This window comes from Dermochelys coriacea, chromosome 3, assembly GCF_009764565.3.
Source record: "Dermochelys coriacea isolate rDerCor1 chromosome 3, rDerCor1.pri.v4, whole genome shotgun sequence".
NCBI classification, from domain to species: Eukaryota; Metazoa; Chordata; order Testudines; family Dermochelyidae; genus Dermochelys; species Dermochelys coriacea.
In genome coordinates this window covers 101,698,073-101,719,727 of record NC_050070.1, presented here as the reverse complement: position 1 = coordinate 101,719,727, position 21,655 = coordinate 101,698,073, and the positions used below count along the sequence as shown (strand labels likewise).

General features: G+C 43.1%; 1 protein-coding gene across 4 annotated transcripts in view; it reads right to left on the bottom strand.

The window, feature by feature from the left end:
- Window positions 1–413: 413 nt before the first annotated feature.
- The window catches only part of ENPP3 (ectonucleotide pyrophosphatase/phosphodiesterase 3), an 88,323-nt gene continuing 67,081 nt past the window's right edge, over window positions 414–21,655 (bottom strand). For 3 of the 4 annotated variants that reach the window (XM_043510978.1, XM_043510979.1, XM_038394600.2), the window contains 5 exons: window positions 7,237–7,375; window positions 6,152–6,229; window positions 4,395–4,527; window positions 2,038–2,194; window positions 414–726 (listed from right to left, as the gene is read on the bottom strand). In XM_043510978.1, coding sequence (XP_043366913.1) covers window positions 553–726; window positions 2,038–2,194; window positions 4,395–4,527; window positions 6,152–6,229; window positions 7,237–7,375 — 681 coding nt within the window. In that variant the 3' untranslated portion in view covers window positions 414–552. The remainder of the gene's footprint in view (window positions 727–2,037; window positions 2,195–4,394; window positions 4,528–6,151; window positions 6,230–7,236; window positions 7,376–21,655) is intronic. The other variant, XM_038394601.2, reaches the window with a different exon arrangement.

Genomic DNA, 21,655 nt, shown 5'->3' with positions numbered 1-21,655 from the left:
GTTCACTCTCTAGGGTGTAATCTCCATTAAAAGCTCTCCACGGAGAGACCATACAGAAGAAATTGTAATGGAGGTAAACAGTTGATCATTTGTGTTTTGTTTGTTTGCTTAATGATTTCTTTTCCTTTCTTTAATAAAAAAAAATATAGCCCTGGTTATTAACTATGATTATTTTTGCTTGGTCTTGATCCTGGAGTCCTGTAAGGTACGTAAAAGAACCACTGTGACTAAATAGTGAGAACCACATCCCGGAGTTGGCAGTAAAAAAAACAACTAGTAGGAGCTGGCCTACCAGCTCTTGTTTCTCTAGACTAAATATTTTTAGTAATTTTTAAAATAAAATTACCTGGCAGTCAACAATTTAAAACTACCTCTTTCAATGCCATACTAAATAAATGACAAAAGACTGAAAATTTGAGAAAAAGTAAATAAAATTGTTTCTTTTATTACAACATGTTTGTTTTCTTGATAAATTGAAGAGCTGTAGTAGCTTTTTCTTTGAAGGAAACATTGATTTAATTAGATTTATTTGTCCAAGTTTCTAACACATGCTCAGTTAATGATAGTCTCAAATGTTGGCAAAAATGTCTTCAGCTGTAAAATTTCAGAGAGAGGCTGATCTCTGTCCAGGTAAAAGTCAAGCCCAGTTACAAGTTCCACATCTCGAATACGTGCTGCATGAGCCCAAACTCTTTCTTCAACCCACTGGGACGCTGGTTTCCCATCCTGCCAAAGCAAAACGAGCAAAGTTCAAACACTGGTTATTCCTTCACATGTTACCAAACAACAGAATAGCCTTATATGGCCTAAGGGCATTCACTTGAAAAAGCTCTTTCCACTCTCTTCCTGGAAATCTCTGTAGTCTTGCATTTGGGTGTCTGGTTTGAATAGGGTCAAATGAATGTTTTCTCTCCTTCCTGATATCAATTTACTCTACTGAACACTCCACTTAATTGATTATTTTGGCTGAACAGTGGAATGTGAGAATAGAATGTATAGTATAACTCCAGTACCAGATCCATCTTTTGAGGAATAACCTGGATTTTGGGAGAGGATTGTAAGCAAACAGAAGTGACAAAGAAGTAAAATGCTGCTGATAAATGGTTTCTTGACATTTCAATGGCCCTTGAACTACAAATATGGTGGAATCACATTTCCACTTGCACTTACAAATCAGTATAGTCTTATCTACTGTCTACATTAAGTACTGTCCTTCTTCCCCTCCCCAAGTCAAAGAAAACTAAAATATAAAGAGTAATGGTCCAAAACACTATCATGTTTGTACTATTACTATCGAGTTTTTTCATAAAAGGATGGTAACTTATTTTTCCATGATCATCTCCTATTTACTATGTATTGTAAGTGTATCTCTAAACATCAAGGTTATTGGTTATTAATTTCAATCTCAGAAGAAGCATTCATGTAAAAGTACACTATCTGATGTCAGCCAAAGACAAATAAGGAATAATATTTTCCTTAGCTATGCTGGAGGGAGTAACCCTGCTAATGCTATTACACCATTAAAATGGTCAAAGAACAAGTTTTATTCTTCAGAAAGCTGCAGTGATCCCACCCTATACATAGAGAGAGAGCTGATCTAAATCACCTCCAATCTGTAGCTCTTCCTAGTCCTGCTACATACTCCCCACTGCCAACTACTGAATGATAGCTGCTCTGAGTCCATCAGACCCACAGGATCCTTCCTTTCTTCCTGCATGGCTGGCTAGTTGCTTCTCTACTTAGCTGCTGTCTCACTCTCTTCTGTCTGCCTCACCTGCTCCACACCCTTCTGCCCCAGCTTCTCACCCACCCAGCAATCTTTGCAATTTACAGCTGCTACCACTCACTTGACAACATGAACAAGCCCCTCACAAGCTGCCACGAGTTCCATCCTTCACTCTTGACTGTTTTTTGTTTAAATCAAGAATGACTGAGTTAAATACACAGGAATCTAAAGACTTCCCCCAGAAGCAATTCTGTAGAAATCACAGCTCATGTGCACACAGTGTGCAGAGACGTGCACAAAACCATACTTACAGCACAGCTTTCACTGTTGTCAGGTCGATGAGGAATGATAAAAGACAAAACATCCAAGGAGCCCACACAGTTCAGTGGCGTATTGGACTGGTTCTTACAGCTGGTCAGCACCACAAAGTAGTGGGTCGGGACAGGGATTTGTGTGTTGTTTATGTGCCTATAAAAGAACGTTAATTAAGGGGAAAGTTTGATCATCAAGGGCATAAAATGGGATGGACAGATTTTTTGGCCTGAAGGTCACATCTGGGTATGGAAATTGTATGGCGGGCTATGAATGCTAATTAAATTGGGGGTTGAGGTGTCGGAGGGGGTGAGGGCTCTGGTTGGGGGTGCAGGCTGTGGAGTGGGGCCAGAAAAGAGGAGTTCAGTGTGAGGGAGGGGACTCTGGGCTGGGGCAGAGAGTTGGGGTGTGGGGGGCTGAAGGCTCTGGCTGGTGGTGTGGGCTCTGGGATGAGGCTGGGGATGAGGGATTTGGGTGCAGGAGGGTACTCCGGGCTGGGACCAAGGGGTTTGGAGAGTGGGAGGGTGATCAGGGCTGGGGCAGGGGCTTGGGGCGTGGGAAGGGATCAGGGTGCAGGCTCCTGGCGGCACTTACCTCAAGCAACTCCCGAAAGCAGCAGCATGTCCTCCCTCCAGCTCCTATGTGGCGGCATAGCCAAGAAGCTCTGCGCGCTGCCCTGTCCGCAGGCATAAACCTGCAGCTCCCATTGGCCGTGGTTCCCAGCTAATGGGAGCTGCAGGGGCAACACTTAGGGCTGGGGCAGCATGTGGAGCCTCCTGGCTGCCCCCATGCATAGGAGCGGGGGGGGGACATGCCGTTGCTTCTGAGAGCCGCGTGGAGGCATGACACGCACAGAGCATGGTAAGCCCCCAACCCCGCTCCCCGGCTGAAGCGGGGCAAGCCCTGGGCCCCTCTCCCTGGCGGGAGTTTGAAGGCTGTATTAAAATATCTGAAGGGCCAGATGCAGCCCCTGGGCGGTAGTTTGCCCATCCCTGGCATAAAAGATAATATACTGTACAAGAACTGAAGTCAATGGGATTGTATGGTATGTATATATACACTCAATGCAGAATTTAACCTTTTTAAAAAAACTTGAAAACAGCCATATATATATATATATGTTTGACTGAATATCTGTATAAAGCACTGCTCCAGCAAGGTGAGTAGCTCTAAAAGCATTTTAAGCATGTGATTGTCCCCCTGAAATCAAACGGACTACTCACATGCTTAAATTTAAGCATGTGCTTAAGTCCTTCACTGGATCAAAACCAAAATGCACTGCACCTTGCAGGATTGAGCTCCATATTTGCATTTCATTCTGTGAACAATTTATAAAATTGTACATATTTACAAAATATAATGAAGTTTAATTTGCAAAAATTAAAGAGAAAATTAGTGTGGCAGGGAGGGTTGACAGTGCCTACCCTGAACTGCCATGAAGAAAATGACACCTGGTAACCTGCTGTAGAAAGCTAAATCAGTTTAGGATTCACAAATTAAAATTTCCCCACTCCAGAATGATAGTCATCCCTACGTAGTAGGGCTTAATTCTTTGAGGTGCTGAGTGACTCCTGGATGTGCTGTATACCCTCACTTCCCACTGACAGGCACTTTATACATAGTTTGATTTAACATGCAGAATGTTAGACGTGGTATTAAGTCTAGCTTTGAATACAGCATCTCCAATGACATCAGTTCCACACCCTATTAGCCAAGAAGGTCAGGGACACAACCCCATTCTCTGGATGTCCCTAAACATTCAACTGCCGGAAGCTGGGACTGGATGACACGGGATGGATCACTCAGAATTGCCCTGTTCTGTTCATTCCCTCTGAAGCATCTCACATTGGGCATTGTCAGAGACAGGATACTGAGATAGATGGGTGATTGTTCTGACCCAGGATGGCCATTTTTATGTCCCAATGTTGCAGAGGCCCCCCAAAAGAGTGGACTCCCCCTGCGTTTCCATGGGAACCAGATCAGGGTTGCCATCTTATATCATATGCACCTGCAACAGCATGTGGTTAGCACACTGTTTATCTGATGTGTGTATTGTGTCTGTCTCTAGGTATGTAATTGTTAAGACTATTTTCTCTGTATTGCAATTTTAAGTTCCCAAGGATTCTTCCATTTTGTGAGTAAGCATTATATGGAGAGAATATACTCTGTGCTCCTCTCATGGATACTTTACTTTTGATCTTTCTTGTTTCTCTTAATCTATAACAGAAGTCATTCAGCCTGAACGAATATGGCTGGAATGGAATGAAATATGGTTGGAATATGGAAACCATAACAGCAAATATATGAAAAATAAGCCAGAGTGTGACCCTTCTCTCAGTTACCTTTTTGTACTTACTGTGTAATTTCATGAAGAGCATCAAAATGGCCATCATAATTGTAATCAAACACTGGTCCACTGATCACATTCAGTCCATTCCTCTCTGCAGCATAATTTAGAAGCAGCACATCATGGAAATAGTTCCATATCTCTGTCATTAAAATGACAGTTGAACATAATTAATACCAGTACATAATTAATACCAGTTCCAAAATGCTCTACCTCTATTACATTAATGAGCATGTGAATATTTTTTCACTTTTTGCCATAGGCAAAGAATGAAAATGTAGCACATTTGTCCAGGCTAAACTGTCACAACTTCTTCTATATTTTATATTTTTTTAAAATATTTCACTTAAGCAAATTTAGAGGAAAACTATTGTATTGACACAATCAGTGTACTCTGTTCATCTATGGAAGAGGTGTGGTAAAGGCTATGCCATTGCAAGCTTCTCCACACAGTCCAGCGATATGCCTCAACCTGAATTTGTAAAGAACAACTCTTGAACTGAGAGGACAGTTCATTTTCAATACCTAGCAGTTCTTGGCCTCTCTGCTGAGACTACCGACAAAGGTGCCACCTGGTGCTAGCTGAGATGGTGTTTTTTGGGATGTGGATATTTATTCACAGGAACTAGTCTGAGTCAACTGACCACATTTCAAATACCAGTGGGTCATTTAACTTATTTTACTTATGTAATTTAATTAAACATTTATCTTTACAATGTAAACTAGTGATAAAAGGTGCACAATTATGGACAGTGTGGCTAAAAATACACTCTTTTCTGTTTATCTGTTACTGATATACCTGTAATCTACAGTCTGCAGTAACTGGCCAGTGAGTTTTATATTTCTTGTGACAGAGTGTTCCGTCTCTAATTATTTATTTTCCCTTAGGGATTCAGGTCACTTTGCTGTTCTGGATTTCTTTGTTTTATGTGGTATAAGCGAATGGGATATGAATGAACTGTGAAAAGCAGTCCAGTCATTTTTATTTTCTTTCTTTTTTCTGTTACTTGCTGTAGCATTTTCTATATTTCTCCTTTTTCTTGGAAAACCAGCCCTGGACTATTAGACAACACATGCACCTGTAAACAAGTCATAGCTCATGGTTACTCATAGCTGGAAGCAAAGATAGATGGATGGGAATAACAGGGTTCATTGTAGTTGTACACAAGCACATCTGTCTGATATGCATTTTCCAAATAAAGGTCCAGATTCTCTGGTTCACTGAGATTCTGCATGGTGAAGCAGGGCAGTGTCAGAGAGCTGGTTACTAATTCCAGCCTGCCTACTTCTCCTCCTGCATGGGGTCAAGAAAAGATAAAAGAGGAGCCAAACACTCCATCTGTACATCTATTGGAGACTTCCCCCATACCAGGAGAATCCCCAGCAACAGCTCTGCAGCCAGTCTCTACTTCCTTAGCACCACCTAAGTTGTTCGAAGAGAGTAGTGAGGGTAAAGAATCTCCCCAAAGTCTAGTAGTAAGGAATTTAAACATGACTATATTCCAATTGGCAAGAGGCAGTTTTAAGTAGGATTGTCCAGAGAAAAGAGTAAAGGAAATGAATACAGTGGATGTGTTTTAAAATCTTCTGTGCCTATTTAAAACCCCCCCACTTTTTAGTGCAATTGTACTAGATCTGGATATACTGAATATGATCAGTTAAGAAAAGAATTTTTAAAATCTTTTAATTTTTTCTTAATTTTTTTTAGTCAATTATCATTTAATAAACTGCAGGAAAATGTTCAATAGAACCTTTTGAGAACCTACTTTTGAATTCTTCATACATGGGCACAATATTGCTGGTAAGTAAGGCATCATATTGTTCTGGACCAGTTGCATTGAAATCTATAAAAAAAAGAATGAAACATGCATTAATGACTGATATAAAAGGAAGATGTTTCTCAATGTTCAGTTTATGTATCCCTGAAGACTGAAGGTAAATTATTGCAGGTAATTAAAATCTCACATTAATAAGTGAACTATATAAATATACATACATAATTATATATACAAACACGCAGATGTTTGAACAGGATTGGGGGCTTGTTCTGTTATACTGGAAAATATTACCCTGGGATAGACAACAAAAATATCCCTTACACCCCAATAAAAGGTCTCCCTCCTTTAAATTTCTGAGAAAAATGTAATCTGTGAGGAATGTCAGGGAGGAACCATTAGCACAAAGTATACCACATCTATTTCCTAGGATTTTGTTTACTGTCTCAAGCCTATTCAGCTTTTAGCAACCTATATATTTTAAAAAATAGATGCATTCACTTGATCTATTTATATTTCAATGAACTATTCTAGAATATACATTTTTTCCACAGGGAAGCAGGTCCCCCAAGAAAAGGCTGCTCAGATGTACCAAACTGCGTGGTACCTTTGTGATGGGAAAAAAGGGCTATGGGCTGACAATTTCTGTTTGACTGTTGCAAAACTAACTCTTCCAATACATCAAAACTAACATAAAAAAATAAAAATTTACATGGAGTGACACAGCATGGGCCAGATTCTTGACTCCACTCTGGTCTCTTTATGTCATTCTGGTCAGCTTTCATCACAGCCAGCACAGCTTCCATTTTTAAAGTAAACCTAAATCTTCTGAACTGAAAATATTTGGGCAGGCTTAGCATGGATATGAGGGTGGCTGTGCAAAATGTATTGATTTTCTAATAGTAATTTTACTGCTTTTGGTCAATGCACAGCCACTGGAAACCATTTTTTTTTTTTTGTACAGCACACTTATCCCAGGCAGGTTGCTTTGGTGTTATAGATATGCTTTAAACACAAACCCACATCCAGCTGATTAAGACTTTCTAAACACTAGCTATAAAAAGAATCCTACTGACTGGGAGGATACAGGAACCCGTGGGTGATGTTCAGGTCTAGCTGGTAGTCAGAGCAGTTTTGGCTTTGAGTAGCCGGGATTCTAACATCAGCCCGCAGACAGTCTGGAACAGTGGAAGGAAGCGAAGATGCATATGCCTGCTAAAAGGAAAAAGGGGAGAATAGTGTTACACCCACAGTTGTGGCTAACCTTATACCCTGTAGGGTTTGTGACTTCCTAGAATGGTTTTCATTGAATCTTTTCCTATTTTCATAATGAATCAGCTCAATGCAAGTAATGGAAAATTATGTTTTCTGTAGTGTTTTTCCTTGGTCATTCTGTTTTTCGGTAATCCAATTAGGGAAAACCCTTAGCATAGTGTAAAATGGTAGTAGCAAGGCTAAGGTAGTATCTTAACCCAAAAAGGTGACATGTTTGGCCCATTCAGCTCTCTAAAAATAAATTTAGTTCCTACTGCAGAGCAGTTAACATGTGAGAATCACATACTGGCTGATGTTATTTTAGCCATATCCAGATTGGCTAAGCAATGACACCAAGAAACTGTATGGGCTAGATTCTCAGCAGCTATAAATCAGTATAACTCCTTCCACTTCAATGAAGCAATGTTAATTCACACGAGCTGAAGAGCTGACCCACAACATTTCAACTGTAATTTCGGTATTTACAACTTCTAGGATTGCACCCACGACAACACCAGAATTGTATTTTATCTGCACAATGATATTTTATTTTTCAGCAGCAGCTCTTACTTCCATTTTATTTCTTCTCCATTTTGTTAAGAAAGGTATTTTATTTGATATGAGGCTATAATTAATTAGATCCATCTTTCACAGCTAATGAGCTTTCTTCTAAAAAGAAAAGGAGTACTTGTGGCACCTTAGAGACTAACAAATTTATTAGAGCATAAGCTTTCGTGAGCTACAGCTCACTTCATCAGATGCATTTGGTGGAAAAAACAGAGGAGAGATTTATATACGCACACACAGAGAACATGAAACAATGGGTTTATCATACACACTGTAAGGAGAGTGATCACTTAAGATAAGCCATCACCCACAGCAGGGGGGGGAAAGGAGGAAAACCTTCCATGGTGACAAGCAGGTAGGCTAATTCCAGCAGTTAACAAGAATATCAGAGGAACAGTGGGGGGTGGGGTGGGGGGGAGAAATACCATGGGGAAATAGTTTTACTTTGTGTAATGACTCATCCATTCCCAGTCTCTATTCAAGCCTAAGTTAATTGTATCCAGTTTGCAAATTAATTCCAATTCAGCAGTCTCTCGTTGGAGTCTGTTTTTGAAGCTTTTTTGTTGAAGTATAGCCACTCTTAGGTCTGTGATCGAGTGACCAGAGAGATTGAAGTGTTTTCCAACTGGTTTTTGAATGTTATAATTCTTGACGTCTGATTTGTGTCCATTCATTCTTTTACGTAGAGACTGTCCAGTTTGGCCAATGTACATGGCAGAGGGGCATTGCTGGCACATGATGGCATATATCACATTGGTAGATGCGCAGGTGAACGAGCCTCTGATAGTGTGGCTGATGTGATTAGGCCCTATGATGGTATCCCCTGAATAGATATGTGGACAGAGTTGGCAACGGGCTTTGTTGCAAGGATAGGTTCCTGGGTTAGTGGTTCTGTTGTGTGGTGTGTGGTTGCTGGTGAGTATTTGCTTCAGATTGGGGGGCTGTCTGTAAGCAAGGACTGGTCTATCTCCCAAGATCTGAGAGAGCGATGGCTCGTCCTTCAGGATAGGTTGTAGATCCTTGATGATGCGTTGGAGAGGTTTTAGTTGGGGGCTGAAGGTGATGGCTAGTGGCGTTCTGTTGTTTTCTTTGTTGGGCCTGTCCTGTAGTAGGTGACTTCTGGGTACTCTTCTGGCTCTGTCAATCTGTTTCTTCACTTCAGCAGGTGGGTATTGTAGTTGTAGGAACGCATGATAGAGATCTTGTAGGTGTTTGTCTCTGTCTGAGGGGTTGGAGCAAATGCGGTTATATCGTAGCGCTTGGCTGTAGACAATGGATCGAGTGGTATGATCTGGATGAAAGCTAGAGGCATGTAGGTAGGAATAGCGGTCAGTAGGTTTCCGATATAGGGTGGTGTTTATGTGACCATCGCTTATTAGCACCGTAGTGTCCAGGAAGTGGATCTCTTGTGTGGACTGGTCCAGGCTGAGGTTGATGGTGGGATGGAAATTGTTGAAATCATGGTGGAATTCCTCAAGAGCTTCTTTTCCATGGGTCCAGATGATGAAGATGTCATCAATGTAGCGCAAGTAGAGTAGGGGCATTAGGGGACGAGAGCTGAGGAAGCGTTGTTCTAAGTCAGCCATAAAAATGTTGGCATACTGTGGGGCCATGCGGGTACCCATCGCAGTGCCGCTGATTTGAAGGTATACATTGTCACCAAATGTGAAATAGTTATGGGTCAGGACAAAGTCACAAAGTTCTGCCACCAGGTTAGCCGTGACAGTATCGGGGATACTGTTCCTGACGGCTTGTAGTCCATCTTTGTGTGGAATGTTGGTGTAGAGGGCTTCTACATCCATAGTGGCTAGGATGGTGTTTTTAGGAAGATCACCAATGGACTGTAGTTTCCTCAGGAAATCGGTGGTGTCTCGAAGATAGCTGGGAGTGCTGGTAACGAAGGGCCTGAGGAGGGAGTCTACATAGCCAGACAATCCTGCTGTCAGGGTGCCAATGCCTGAGATGATGGGGCGTCCAGGATTTCCAGGTTTATGGATCTTGGGTAGCAGATAGAATACCCCAGGTCGGGGCTCCAGGGGTGTGTCTGTGCGGATTTGTTCTTGTGCTTTTTCAGGGAGTTTCTTGAGCAAATGCTGTAGTTTCTTTTGGTAACTCTCAGTGGGATCAGAGGGTAATAATGGCTTGTAGAAAGTGGTGTTGGAGAGCTGCCTAGTAGCCTCTTGTTCATACTCCGACCTATTCATGATGACGACAGCACCTCCTTTGTCAGCCTTTTTGATTATGATGTCAGAGTTGTTTCTGAGGCTGTGGATGGCACTGTGTTCTGCATGGCTGAGGTTATGGGGTAAGCGATGCTGCTTTTCCACAATTTCAGCTCGTGCACGTCGGCGGAAGCAGTCTATGTAGAAATCCAGGCTGCTGTTTCGACCTTCAGGAGGAGTCCACCCAGAATCCTTCTTTTTGTAGTGTTGGCAGGCAGGTCTCTGTGGGTTAATATGTTGGTCAGAGGTGTGTTGGAAATATTCCTTGAGTCTGAGACGTCGAAAATAGGATTCTAGGTCACCACAGAACTGTATCATGTTCGTGGGGGTGGAGGGGCAAAAGGAGAGGCCCCGAGATAGGACAGATTCTTCCGCTGGGCTAAGAGTATAGTTGGATAGATTAACAATATTGCTGGGTGGGTTACGGGAACCATTGTTGTGGCCCCTTGTGGCATATAGTAGTTTAGATAGCTTAGTGTCCTTTTTCTTTTGTAGAGAATCAAAGTGTGTTTTGTAAATGGCTTGTCTAGTTTTTGTAAAGTCCAGCCACGAGGAAGTTTGTGTGGAAGGTTGGTTCTTTATGAGAGTATCCAGTTTTGAGAGCTCATTCTTAATCTTTCCCTGTTTGCTGTAGAGGATGTTAATCAGGTGGTTCCGCAGTTTCCTTGAGAGTGTGTGGCACAAGCTGTCAGCATAGTCTGTGTGGTATGTAGATTGTAATGGATTTTTTACCTTCAGTCCTTTCGGTATGATGTCCATCTGTTTGCATTTGGAGAGGAAGATGATGTCTGTCTGTATCTGTGCGAGTTTTTTCATGAAGTTGACAGATTTCCACTCTATACGGCTAAATTCAGTGCCTTGCATAATGACAGGTTTCAGAGTAGCAGCCGTGTTAGTCTGTATTCGCAAAAAGAAAAGGAGTACTTGTGGCACCTTAGAGACTAACAAATTTATTAGAGCATAAGCTTTCGTGAGCTACAGCTCACTTCATCGGATGCATTTGGTGGAAAAAACAGAGGAGAGATTTATATACACACACACAGAGAACATGAAACAATGGGTTTATCATACACACTGTAAGGAGAGTGATCTACAACCTATCCTGAAGGACGAGCCATCGCTCTCTCAGATCTTGGGAGATAGACCAGTCCTTGCTTACAGACAGCCCCCCAATCTGAAGCAAATACTCACCAGCAACCACACACCACACAACAGAACCACTAACCCAGGAACCTATCCTTGCAACAAAGCCCGTTGCCAACTCTGTCCACATATCTATTCAGGGGATACCATCATAGGGCCTAATCACATCAGCCACACTATCAGAGGCTCCTTCACCTGCGCATCTACCAATGTGATATATGCCATCATGTGCCAGCAATGCCCCTCTGCCATGTACATTGGCCAAACTGGACAGTCTCTACGTAAAAGAATGAATGGACACAAATCAGACGTCAAGAATTATAACATTCAAAAACCAGTTGGAGAACACTTCAATCTCTCCGGTCACTCGATCACAGACCTAAGAGTGGCTATACTTCAACAAAAAAGCTTCAAAAACAGACTCCAACGAGAGACTGCTGAATTGGAATTAATTTGCAAACTGGATACAATTAACTTAGGCTTGAATAGAGACTGGGAATGGATGAGTCATTACACAAAGTAAAACTATTTCCCCATGGTATTTCTCCCCCCCACCCCACCCCCCACTGTTCCTCTGATATTCTTGTTAACTGCTGGAATTAGCCTACCTGCTTGTCACCATGGAAGGTTTTCCTCCTTTCCCCCCCCTGCTGCTGGTGATGGCTTATCTTAAGTGATCACTCTCCTTACAGTGTGTATGATAAACCCATTGTTTCATGTTCTCTGTGTGTGTGTATATAAATCTCTCCTCTGTTTTTTTCCACCAAATGCATCCGATGAAGTGAGCTGTAGCTCACGAAAGCTTATGCTCTAATAAATTTGTTAGTCTCTAAGGTGCCACAAGTACTCCTTTTCTTTTTGCGAATACAGACTAACACGGCTGCTACTCTGAAACCAGAGCTTTCTTCTGTTTTATTCTTAACATGACATGTTGAGGTTTTTTTGATGTGGTTTTTGTTTTAATAATCTAGGAAGCAGCCTAAGCTTTATAAACCTTTATTAGATAGGAAGAGGACAGATGTAGCGCAACATCACTTTTGATCTGTTAAAGGTGAACTGCAGTGGGGGAAATCGTGCTTGTGCCTCTTTTTTGCACTTTGTGTGAAAATCTATGTAGATGCCTATCCTATGTTCTAGGTGCGCATTACATTGAAGAAATATAACGTAAGGGATAAATAGTTATCCATCAGCAAATATAAGCCACAATCCTGCACTGAGATCCATTAATTTGAACCTCTAGCCCCAGAGGGTGTCCTGCTGAAGTCAACAGGGATCCACATGGGTGCAAACCTGCATGTTAGTAGATCTGATTGCAGCATCAGGGACACAATGAGGATTCTAACCTAAATCACTATAGCCCTCCACCTGCACCTTCTCCAAAAACCTGGAGGGAAATATGGAGTTTGCAGCACGTATAGAAAGTTAACAAATTGAGGCTCTGGTAGACTCAAGGGGAAACTGTGATCCAAAGTCAAGAACATCCATGGAGAACACCTTTCCTCCCCACCCACCCCAGCTGTGCTCTCCTGCATGTTGCAAGGAACTCCAGCTGAAGCATGTCCACTAACTGGGGTAGTACATCATGAGGAGAGAAATGATCTCTCAGGAAATCAGGCCCAAAACTATTTAAGGCTTGGTAGGTTAACATCCAATTACATCTGGAAACTTATTAGAAAAGTGCAGAGCCTGGTGTAAAGGTGGAATTGTTTCCAGTGTGAAACTCCACTTAACAAGCAGGTGGAAGCATTTATAAGAACATCAGAATGGCAATACTGGGTCAGACCAATGGTCCATCTAGCCCAGTATCCTGTCTTCTGAAGGTGACCAATGCCAGATGCTTCAGAGGGAATGAACAGAACAGGTAATCATCAAGTGATCTATCCCCTGTCGCACGTTCCCATCCTGACTAATAGCCCTTGATGGACCTATCACCCATGAACTTATCTAATTATTTTTGAACCCTGTTATTGGCATTCGCAACATCCTCTGGTGAAGAGTTCCACAGATTGACTGTGAAGAAATACTTCCTTTTGTTTGTTTTAAACCTGCTGCCTATTAATTTCATTTGGTGACCCCTAGTTCTTGTGTTATGAGAAGGAGTAAATAACACTTCCTTATTCACTTTCTCCACACCAGTCATAATTTTATAGACCTCTATCTTATTCCCCCTTAGTTATCTTTTTTCCAAGATGAAAAGTCCCAGTCTTATTCATCTCTCCTCAAATGGAAGCTGTTCCATACCCCTAATCATTTTTGTTGCTCTTTTCTGTACCTTTTCTAATACCAATATATCTTTTTGAAACAGGGCAACCAGATCTTATAAATATAAATTCCACCAACTGTTCTGGTATCTTGTCCTAAGCCACCAACATTATTTCACTCCTCTCCAGATACACAGTAATTCTCATCCAAGCCTCAAATTTATATAGACAGTGGGTTATTTATTCTACTGCTCCAGCCAAATCAAAAGAACAGAGATGTAGAGCAAGTTGTCATCTGCATATTGAATATATCACAGACCATATATCTTCACTATCTCTCCCAGTCACTTCATCTACATGTTGAGCAGGAAGGGTGCTAATATAGATCCCTATTGTACCTTGCAAGAGAGAACTCTCAAGTTGGAGAAATAAGTACCCACAAATAACCTCTTTGTTCTCTCAGAAAGATAAGAGAGGAACCACTCAGCTCTGTAACACTCTTGCTAGGCTCCACAACCAAATCAACAAAACCTCATGATCAGCATTATCAAAAGCTGTTGACAAGTCTATCATAATCATCAGTGATACATTTATCTTTACCCTTTGCTCGAAGAAGAGTTCCAGCTAATCCAATCAAGGCAGTGTCTGTCCCATACTCAAATGACTCAAAAAGAAAAGGAGTACTTGTGGCACCTTAGAGACTAACAAATTTATTAGAGCATAAGCTTTCGTGAGCTACAGCTCACTTCATCGGATGCATTTGGTGGAAAAAACAGAGTAGAGATTTATATACACACACACAGAGAACATGAAACAATGGGTTTATCATACACACTGTAAGGAGAGTGATCACTTAAGATAAGCCATCACCAACAGCAGGGGGGGGAAGGAGGAAAACCTTTCATGGTGACAAGCAGGTAGGCTAATTCCAGCAGTTAACAAGAATATCAGAGGAACAGTGGGGGGTGGGGTGGGAGGGAGAAATACCATGGGGAAATAGTTTTACTTTGTGTAATGACTCATCCATTCCCAGTCTCTATTCAAGCCTAAGTTAATTGTATCCAGTTTGCAAATTAATTCCAATTCAGCAGTCTCTCGTTGGAGTCTGTTTTTGAAGCTTTTTTGTTGAAGTATAGCCACTCTTAGGTCTGTGATCGAGTGACCAGAGAGATTGAAGTGTTCTCCAACTGGTTTTTGAATGTTATAATTCTTGACGTCTGATTTGTGTCCATTCATTCTTTTACGTAGAGACTGTCCAGTTTGGCCAATGTACATGGCAGAGGGGCATTGCTGGCACATGATGGCATATATCACATTGGTAGATGCGCAGGTGAAGGAGCCTCTGATAGTGTGGCTGATGTGATTAGGCCCTATGATGGTATCCCCTGAATAGATATGTGGACAGAGTTGGCAACGGGCTTTGTTGCAAGGATAGGTTCCTGGGTTAGTGGCTCTGTTGTGTGGTGTGTGGTTGCTGGTGAGTATTTGCTTCAGATTGGGGGGCTGTCTGTAAGCAAGGACTGGTCTGTCTCCCAAGATCTGAGAGAGCGATGGCTCGTCCTTCAGGATAGGTTGTAGATCCTTGATGATGCGTTGGAGGGGTTTTAGTTGGGGGCTGAAGGTGATGGCTAGTGGCGTTCTGTTGTTTTCTTTGTTGGGCCTGTCCTGTAGTAGGTGACTTCTGGGTACTCTTCTGGCTCTGTCAATCTGTTTCTTCACTTCAGCAGGTGGGTACTGTAGTTGTAGGAATGCATGATAGAGATCTTGTAGGTGTTTGTCTCTGTCTGAGGGGTTGGAGCAAATGCGGTTATATCGTAGCGCTTGGCTGTAGACAATGGATCGAGTGGTATGATCTGGATGAAAGCTAGAGGCATGTAGGTAGGAATAGCGGTCAGTAGGTTTCCGATATAGGGTGGTGTTTATGTGACCATCGCTTATTAGCACCGTAGTGTCCAGGAAGTGGATCTCTTGTGTGGACTGGTCCAGGCTGAGGTTGATGGTGGGATGGAAATTGTTGAAATCATGGTGGAATTCCTCAAGAGCTTCTTTTCCATGGGTCCAGATGATGAAGATGTCATCAATGTAGCGCAAGTAGAGTAGGGGCATTAGGGAACGAGAGCTGAGGAAGCGTTGTTCTAAGTCAGCCATAAAAATGTTGGCATACTGTGGGGCCATGCGGGTACCCATCGCAGTGCCGCTGATTTGAAGGTATACATTGTCACCAAATGTGAAATAGTTATGGGTCAGGACAAAGTCACAAAGTTCTGCCACCAGGTTAGCCGTGACAGTATCGGGGATACTGTTCCTGACGGCTTGTAGTCCATCTTTGTGTGGAATGTTGGTGTAGAGGGCTTCTACATCCATAGTGGCTAGGATGGTGTTTTTAGGAAGATCACCAATGGACTGTAGTTTCCTCAGGAAATCGGTGGTGTCTCGAAGATAGCTGGGAGTGCTGGTAACGAAGGGCCTGAGGAGGGAGTCTACATAGCCAGACAATCCTGCTGTCAGGGTGCCAATGCCTGAGATGATGGGGCGTCCAGGATTTCCAGGTTTATGGATCTTGGGTAGCAGATAGAATACCCCAGGTCCTGGCTCCAGGGGTGTGTCTGTGCGGATTTGTTCTTGTGCTTTTTCAGGGAGTTTCTTGAGCAAATGCTGTAGTTTCTTTTGGTAACTCTCAGTGGGATCAGAGGGTAATGGCTTGTAGAAAGTGGTGTTGGAGAGCTGCCTAGTAGCCTCTTGTTCATACTCTGACCTATTCATGATGACGACAGCACCTCCTTTGTCAGCCTTTTTGATTATGATGTCAGAGTTGTTTCTGAGGCTGTGGATGGCACTGTGTTCTGCATGGCTGAGGTTATGGGTAAGCGATGCTGCTTTTCCACAATTTCAGCTCGTGCACGTCGGCGGAAGCAGTCTATGTAGAAATCCAGGCTGCTGTTTCGACCTTCAGGAGGAGTCCACCTAGAATCCTTCTTTTTGTAGTGTTGGCAGGAAGGTCTCTGTGGGTTAATATGTTGGTCAGAGGTGTGTTGGAAATATTCCTTGAGTCTGAGACGTCGAAAATAGGATTCTAGGTCACCACAGAACTGTATCATGTTCGTGGGGGTGGAGGGGCAAAAGGAGAGGCCCCGAGATAGGACAGATTCTTCCGCTGGGCTAAGAGTATAGTTGGATAGATTAACAATATTGCTGGGTGGGTTACGGGAACCATTGTTGTGGCCCCTTGTGGCATATAGTAGTTTAGATAGCTTAGTGTCCTTTTTCTTTTGTAGAGAATCAAAGTGTGTTTTGTAAATGGCTTGTCTAGTTTTTGTAAAGTCCAGCCACGAGGAAGTTGGTGTGGAAGGTTGGTTCTTTATGAGAGTATCCAGTTTTGAGAGCTCATTCTTAATCTTTCCCTGTTTGCTGTAGAGGATGTTGATCAGGTGGTTCCGCAGTTTCCTTGAGAGTGTGTGGCACAAGCTGTCAGCATAGTCTGTGTGGTATGTAGATTGTAATGGATTTTTTACCTTCAGTCCTTTCGGTATGATGTCCATCTGTTTGCATTTGGAGAGGAAGATGATGTCTGTCTGTATCTGTGCGAGTTTTTTCATGAAGTTGACAGATTTCCACTCTATACGGCTAAATTCAGTGCCTTGCATAATCACAGGTTTCAGAGTAGCAGCCGTGTTAGTCTGTATTCTCAAAAAGAAAAGGAGTACTTGTGGCACCTTAGAGACTAACAAATTTATTAGAGCATAAGCTTTCGTGAGCTACAGCTCACTTCATCGGATGCATTTGGTGGAAAAAACAGAGTAGAGATTTATATACACACACACAGAGAACATGAAACAATGGGTTTATCATACACACTGTAAGGAGAGTGATCACTTAAGATAAGCCATCACCAACAGCAGGGGGGGGAAGGAGGAAAACCTTTCATGGTGACAAGCAGGTAGGCTAATTCCAGCAGTTAACAAGAATATCAGAGGAACAGTGGGGGGTGGGGTGGGAGGGAGAAATACCATGGGGAAATAGTTTTACTTTGTGTAATGACTCATCCATTCCCAGTCTCTATTCAAGCCTACGTTAATTGTATCCAGTTTGCAAATTAATTCCAATTCAGCAGTCTCTCGTTGGAGTCTGTTTTTGAAGCTTTTTTGTTGAAGTATAGCCACTCTTAGGTCTGTGATCGAGTGACCAGAGAGATTGAAGTGTTCTCCAACTGGTTTTTGAATGTTATAATTCTTGACGTCTGATTTGTGTCCATTCATTCTTTTACGTAGAGACTGTCCAGTTTGGCCAATGTACATGGCAGAGGGGCATTGCTGGCACATGATGGCATATATCACATTGGTAGATGCGCAGGTGAAGGAGCCTCTGATAGTGTGGCTGATGTGATTAGGCCCTATGATGGTATCCCCTGAATAGATATGTGGACAGAGTTGGCAACGGGCTTTGTTGCAAGGATAGGTTCCTGGGTTAGTGGCTCTGTTGTGTGGTGTGTGGTTGCTGGTGAGTATTTGCTTCAGATTGGGGGGCTGTCTGTAAGCAAGGACTGGTCTGTCTCCCAAGATCTGAGAGAGCGATGGCTCGTCCTTCAGGATAGGTTGTAGATCCTTGATGATGCGTTGGAGGGGTTTTAGTTGGGGGCTGAAGTGGTGACCTAGAATCCTATTTTCGACGTCTCAGACTCAAGGAATATTTCCAACACACCTCTGACCAACATATTAATCCACAGAGACCTTCCTGCCAACACTACAAAAAGAAGGATTCTAGGTGGACTCCTCCTGAAGGTCGAAACAGCAGCCTGGATTTCTACATAGACTGCTTCCGCCGACGTGCACGAGCTGAAATTGTGGAAAAGCAGCATCGCTTACCCCATAACCTCAGCCATGCAGAACACAGTGCCATCCACAGCCTCAGAAACAACTCTGACATCATAATCAAAAAGGCTGACAAAGGAGGTGCTGTCGTCATCATGAATAGGTCAGAGTATGAACAAGAGGCTACTAGGCAGCTCTCCAACACCACTTTCTACAAGCCATTACCCTCTGATCCCACTGAGAGTTACCAAAAGAAACTACAGCATTTGCTCAAGAAACTCCCTGAAAAAGCACAAGAACAAATCCGCACAGACACACCCCTGGAGCCAGGACCTGGGGTATTCTATCTGCTACCCAAGATCCATAAACCTGGAAATCCTGGACGCCCCATCATCTCAGGCATTGGCACCCTGACAGCAGGATTGTCTGGCTATGTAGACTCCCTCCTCAGGCCCTTCGTTACCAGCACTCCCAGCTATCTTCGAGACACCACCGATTTCCTGAGGAAACTACAGTCCATTGGTGATCTTCCTAAAAACACCATCCTAGCCACTATGGATGTAGAAGCCCTCTACACCAACATTCCACACAAAGATGGACTACAAGCCGTCAGGAACAGTATCCCCGATACTGTCACGGCTAACCTGGTGGCAGAACTTTGTGACTTTGTCCTGACCCATAACTATTTCACATTTGGTGACAATGTATACCTTCAAATCAGCGGCACTGCGATGGGTACCCGCATGGCCCCACAGTATGCCAACATTTTTATGGCTGACTTAGAACAACGCTTCCTCAGCTCTCGTTCCCTAATGCCCCTACTCTACTTGCGCTACATTGATGACATCTTCATCATCTGGACCCATGGAAAAGAAGCTCTTGAGGAATTCCACCATGATTTCAACAATTTCCATCCCACCATCAACCTCAGCCTGGACCAGTCCACACAAGAGATCCACTTCCTGGACACTACGGTGCTAATAAGCGATGGTCACATAAACACCACCCTATATCGGAAACCTACTGACCGCTATTCCTACCTACATGCCTCTAGCTTTCATCCAGATCATACCACTCGATCCATTGTCTACAGCCAAGCGCTACGATATAACCGCATTTGCTCCAACCCCTCAGACAGAGACAAACACCTACAAGATCTCTATCATGCATTCCTACAACTACAGTACCCACCTGCTGAAGTGAAGAAACAGATTGACAGAGCCAGAAGAGTACCCAGAAGTCACCTACTACAGGACAGGCCCAACAAAGAAAACAACAGAACGCCACTAGCCATCACCTTCAGCCCCCAACTAAAACCCCTCCAACGCATCATCAAGGATCTACAACCTATCCTGAAGGACGAGCCATCGCTCTCTCAGATCTTGGGAGACAGACCAGTCCTTGCTTACAGACAGCCCCCCAATCTGAAGCAAATACTCACCAGCAACCACACACCACACAACAGAGCCACTAACCCAGGAACCTATCCTTGCAACAAAGCCCGTTGCCAACTCTGTCCACATATCTATTCAGGGGATACCATCATAGGGCCTAATCACATCAGCCACACTATCAGAGGCTCCTTCACCTGCGCATCTACCAATGTGATATATGCCATCATGTGCCAGCAATGCCCCTCTGCCATGTACATTGGCCAAACTGGACAGTCTCTACGTAAAAGAATGAATGGAACAAATCAGACGTCAAGAATTATAACATTCAAAAACCAGTTGGAGAACACTTCAATCTCTCTGGTCACTCGATCACAGACCTAAGAGTGGCTATACTTCAACAAAAAAGCTTCAAAAACAGACTCCAACGAGAGACTGCTGAATTGGAATTAATTTGCAAACTGGATACAATTAACTTAGGCTTGAATAGAGACTGGGAATGGATGAGTCATTACACAAAGTAAAACTATTTCCCCATGGTATTTCTCCCTCCCACCCCACCCCCCACTGTTCCTCTGATATTCTTGTTAACTGCTGGAATTAGCCTACCTGCTTGTCACCATGAAAGGTTTTCCTCCTTCCCCCCCCTGCTGTTGGTGATGGCTTATCTTAAGTGATCACTCTCCTTACAGTGTGTATGATAAACCCATTGTTTCATGTTCTCTGTGTGTGTGTATATAAATCTCTACTCTGTTTTTTCCACCAAATGCATCCGATGAAGTGAGCTGTAGCTCACGAAAGCTTATGCTCTAATAAATTTGTTAGTCTCTAAGGTGCCACAAGTACTCCTTTTCTTTTTACACAAAGTAAAACTATTTCCCCATGTTATTTCCCCTCCCCCACTCCCCACTGTTCCTCAGACGTTTTTGTCAACTGCTGGAAATAGCCCACCTTGATTATCACTACAAAAGGTTTTCTTCCTCCCCCCTCCCCTCCTGCTGGTAATAGCTCATCTTAAGTGATCACTCTCCCTACAGTGTGTATGGTAACACCCATTGTTTCATGTTCTCTGTGTATATAAATCATCTCTCCACTGTATTTTCCACTGAATGCATCCAATGAAGTGAGCTGTAGCTCACGAAAGCTTATGCTCAAATACATTTTTAGTCTCTAAGGTGCCACAAGTCCTCCTTTTCTTTTTATTCAGTGCTCATCTATAATGCAGCCTGAACAGGGCTGTCCCTAGCTATTTTGGTGCCCTACGCAGCCCCCCCCCGTGAGGGGGGATGTGTTGGGCCCCAGGCCTCCACAGGGATGAGTGGGGGGCTGGCCACTTCCTGCAGGAAGTGGAGTGACCCAATCCCAGCCTGCTCTGCTCCCCTGGCTCCCAGCTGGGCTGCCGGCGAGTGCTGGGGGGCGGTTCCCCCTTCCCCCCAAGCCTGGGAGCCAGGGGAGCGGAGCAGGCTGCAGCCGGGTCACTCCACTTACCATGTGGTGAGTGCAGGGTCAGGCCTGGCTGCAATCTTCAGGGGAGTGGGGGCAACTCTATAAGGTTCACCCATCCACTGTTCTAATGATAGCATTTATCAATCACACTGCTTAGGAATTGTAAATACACGGAATATACTTGCAACAGAAACTGCATTAGTATAAACAATTCAATAAGTTTGTATATTTTTGGAAAGCTTTCTTGGCAGAGAAAGCTAAAAATAAGCATAAGAAAACTTGCAAGGACCCATTCTTGGAAATCATAGTTTGACTTTTTTCTGACTGATTAACAAACTGGAGCCCATGTGCATGACTGCCACTGAATGACCAAGAAAGAGCACTCATCTTTTGGTTTTAATTGTGTTTATTTTCTCATTTATTATTTTTTTCTCTCTTTGTTTATATTCCATTCCCCTCCTTT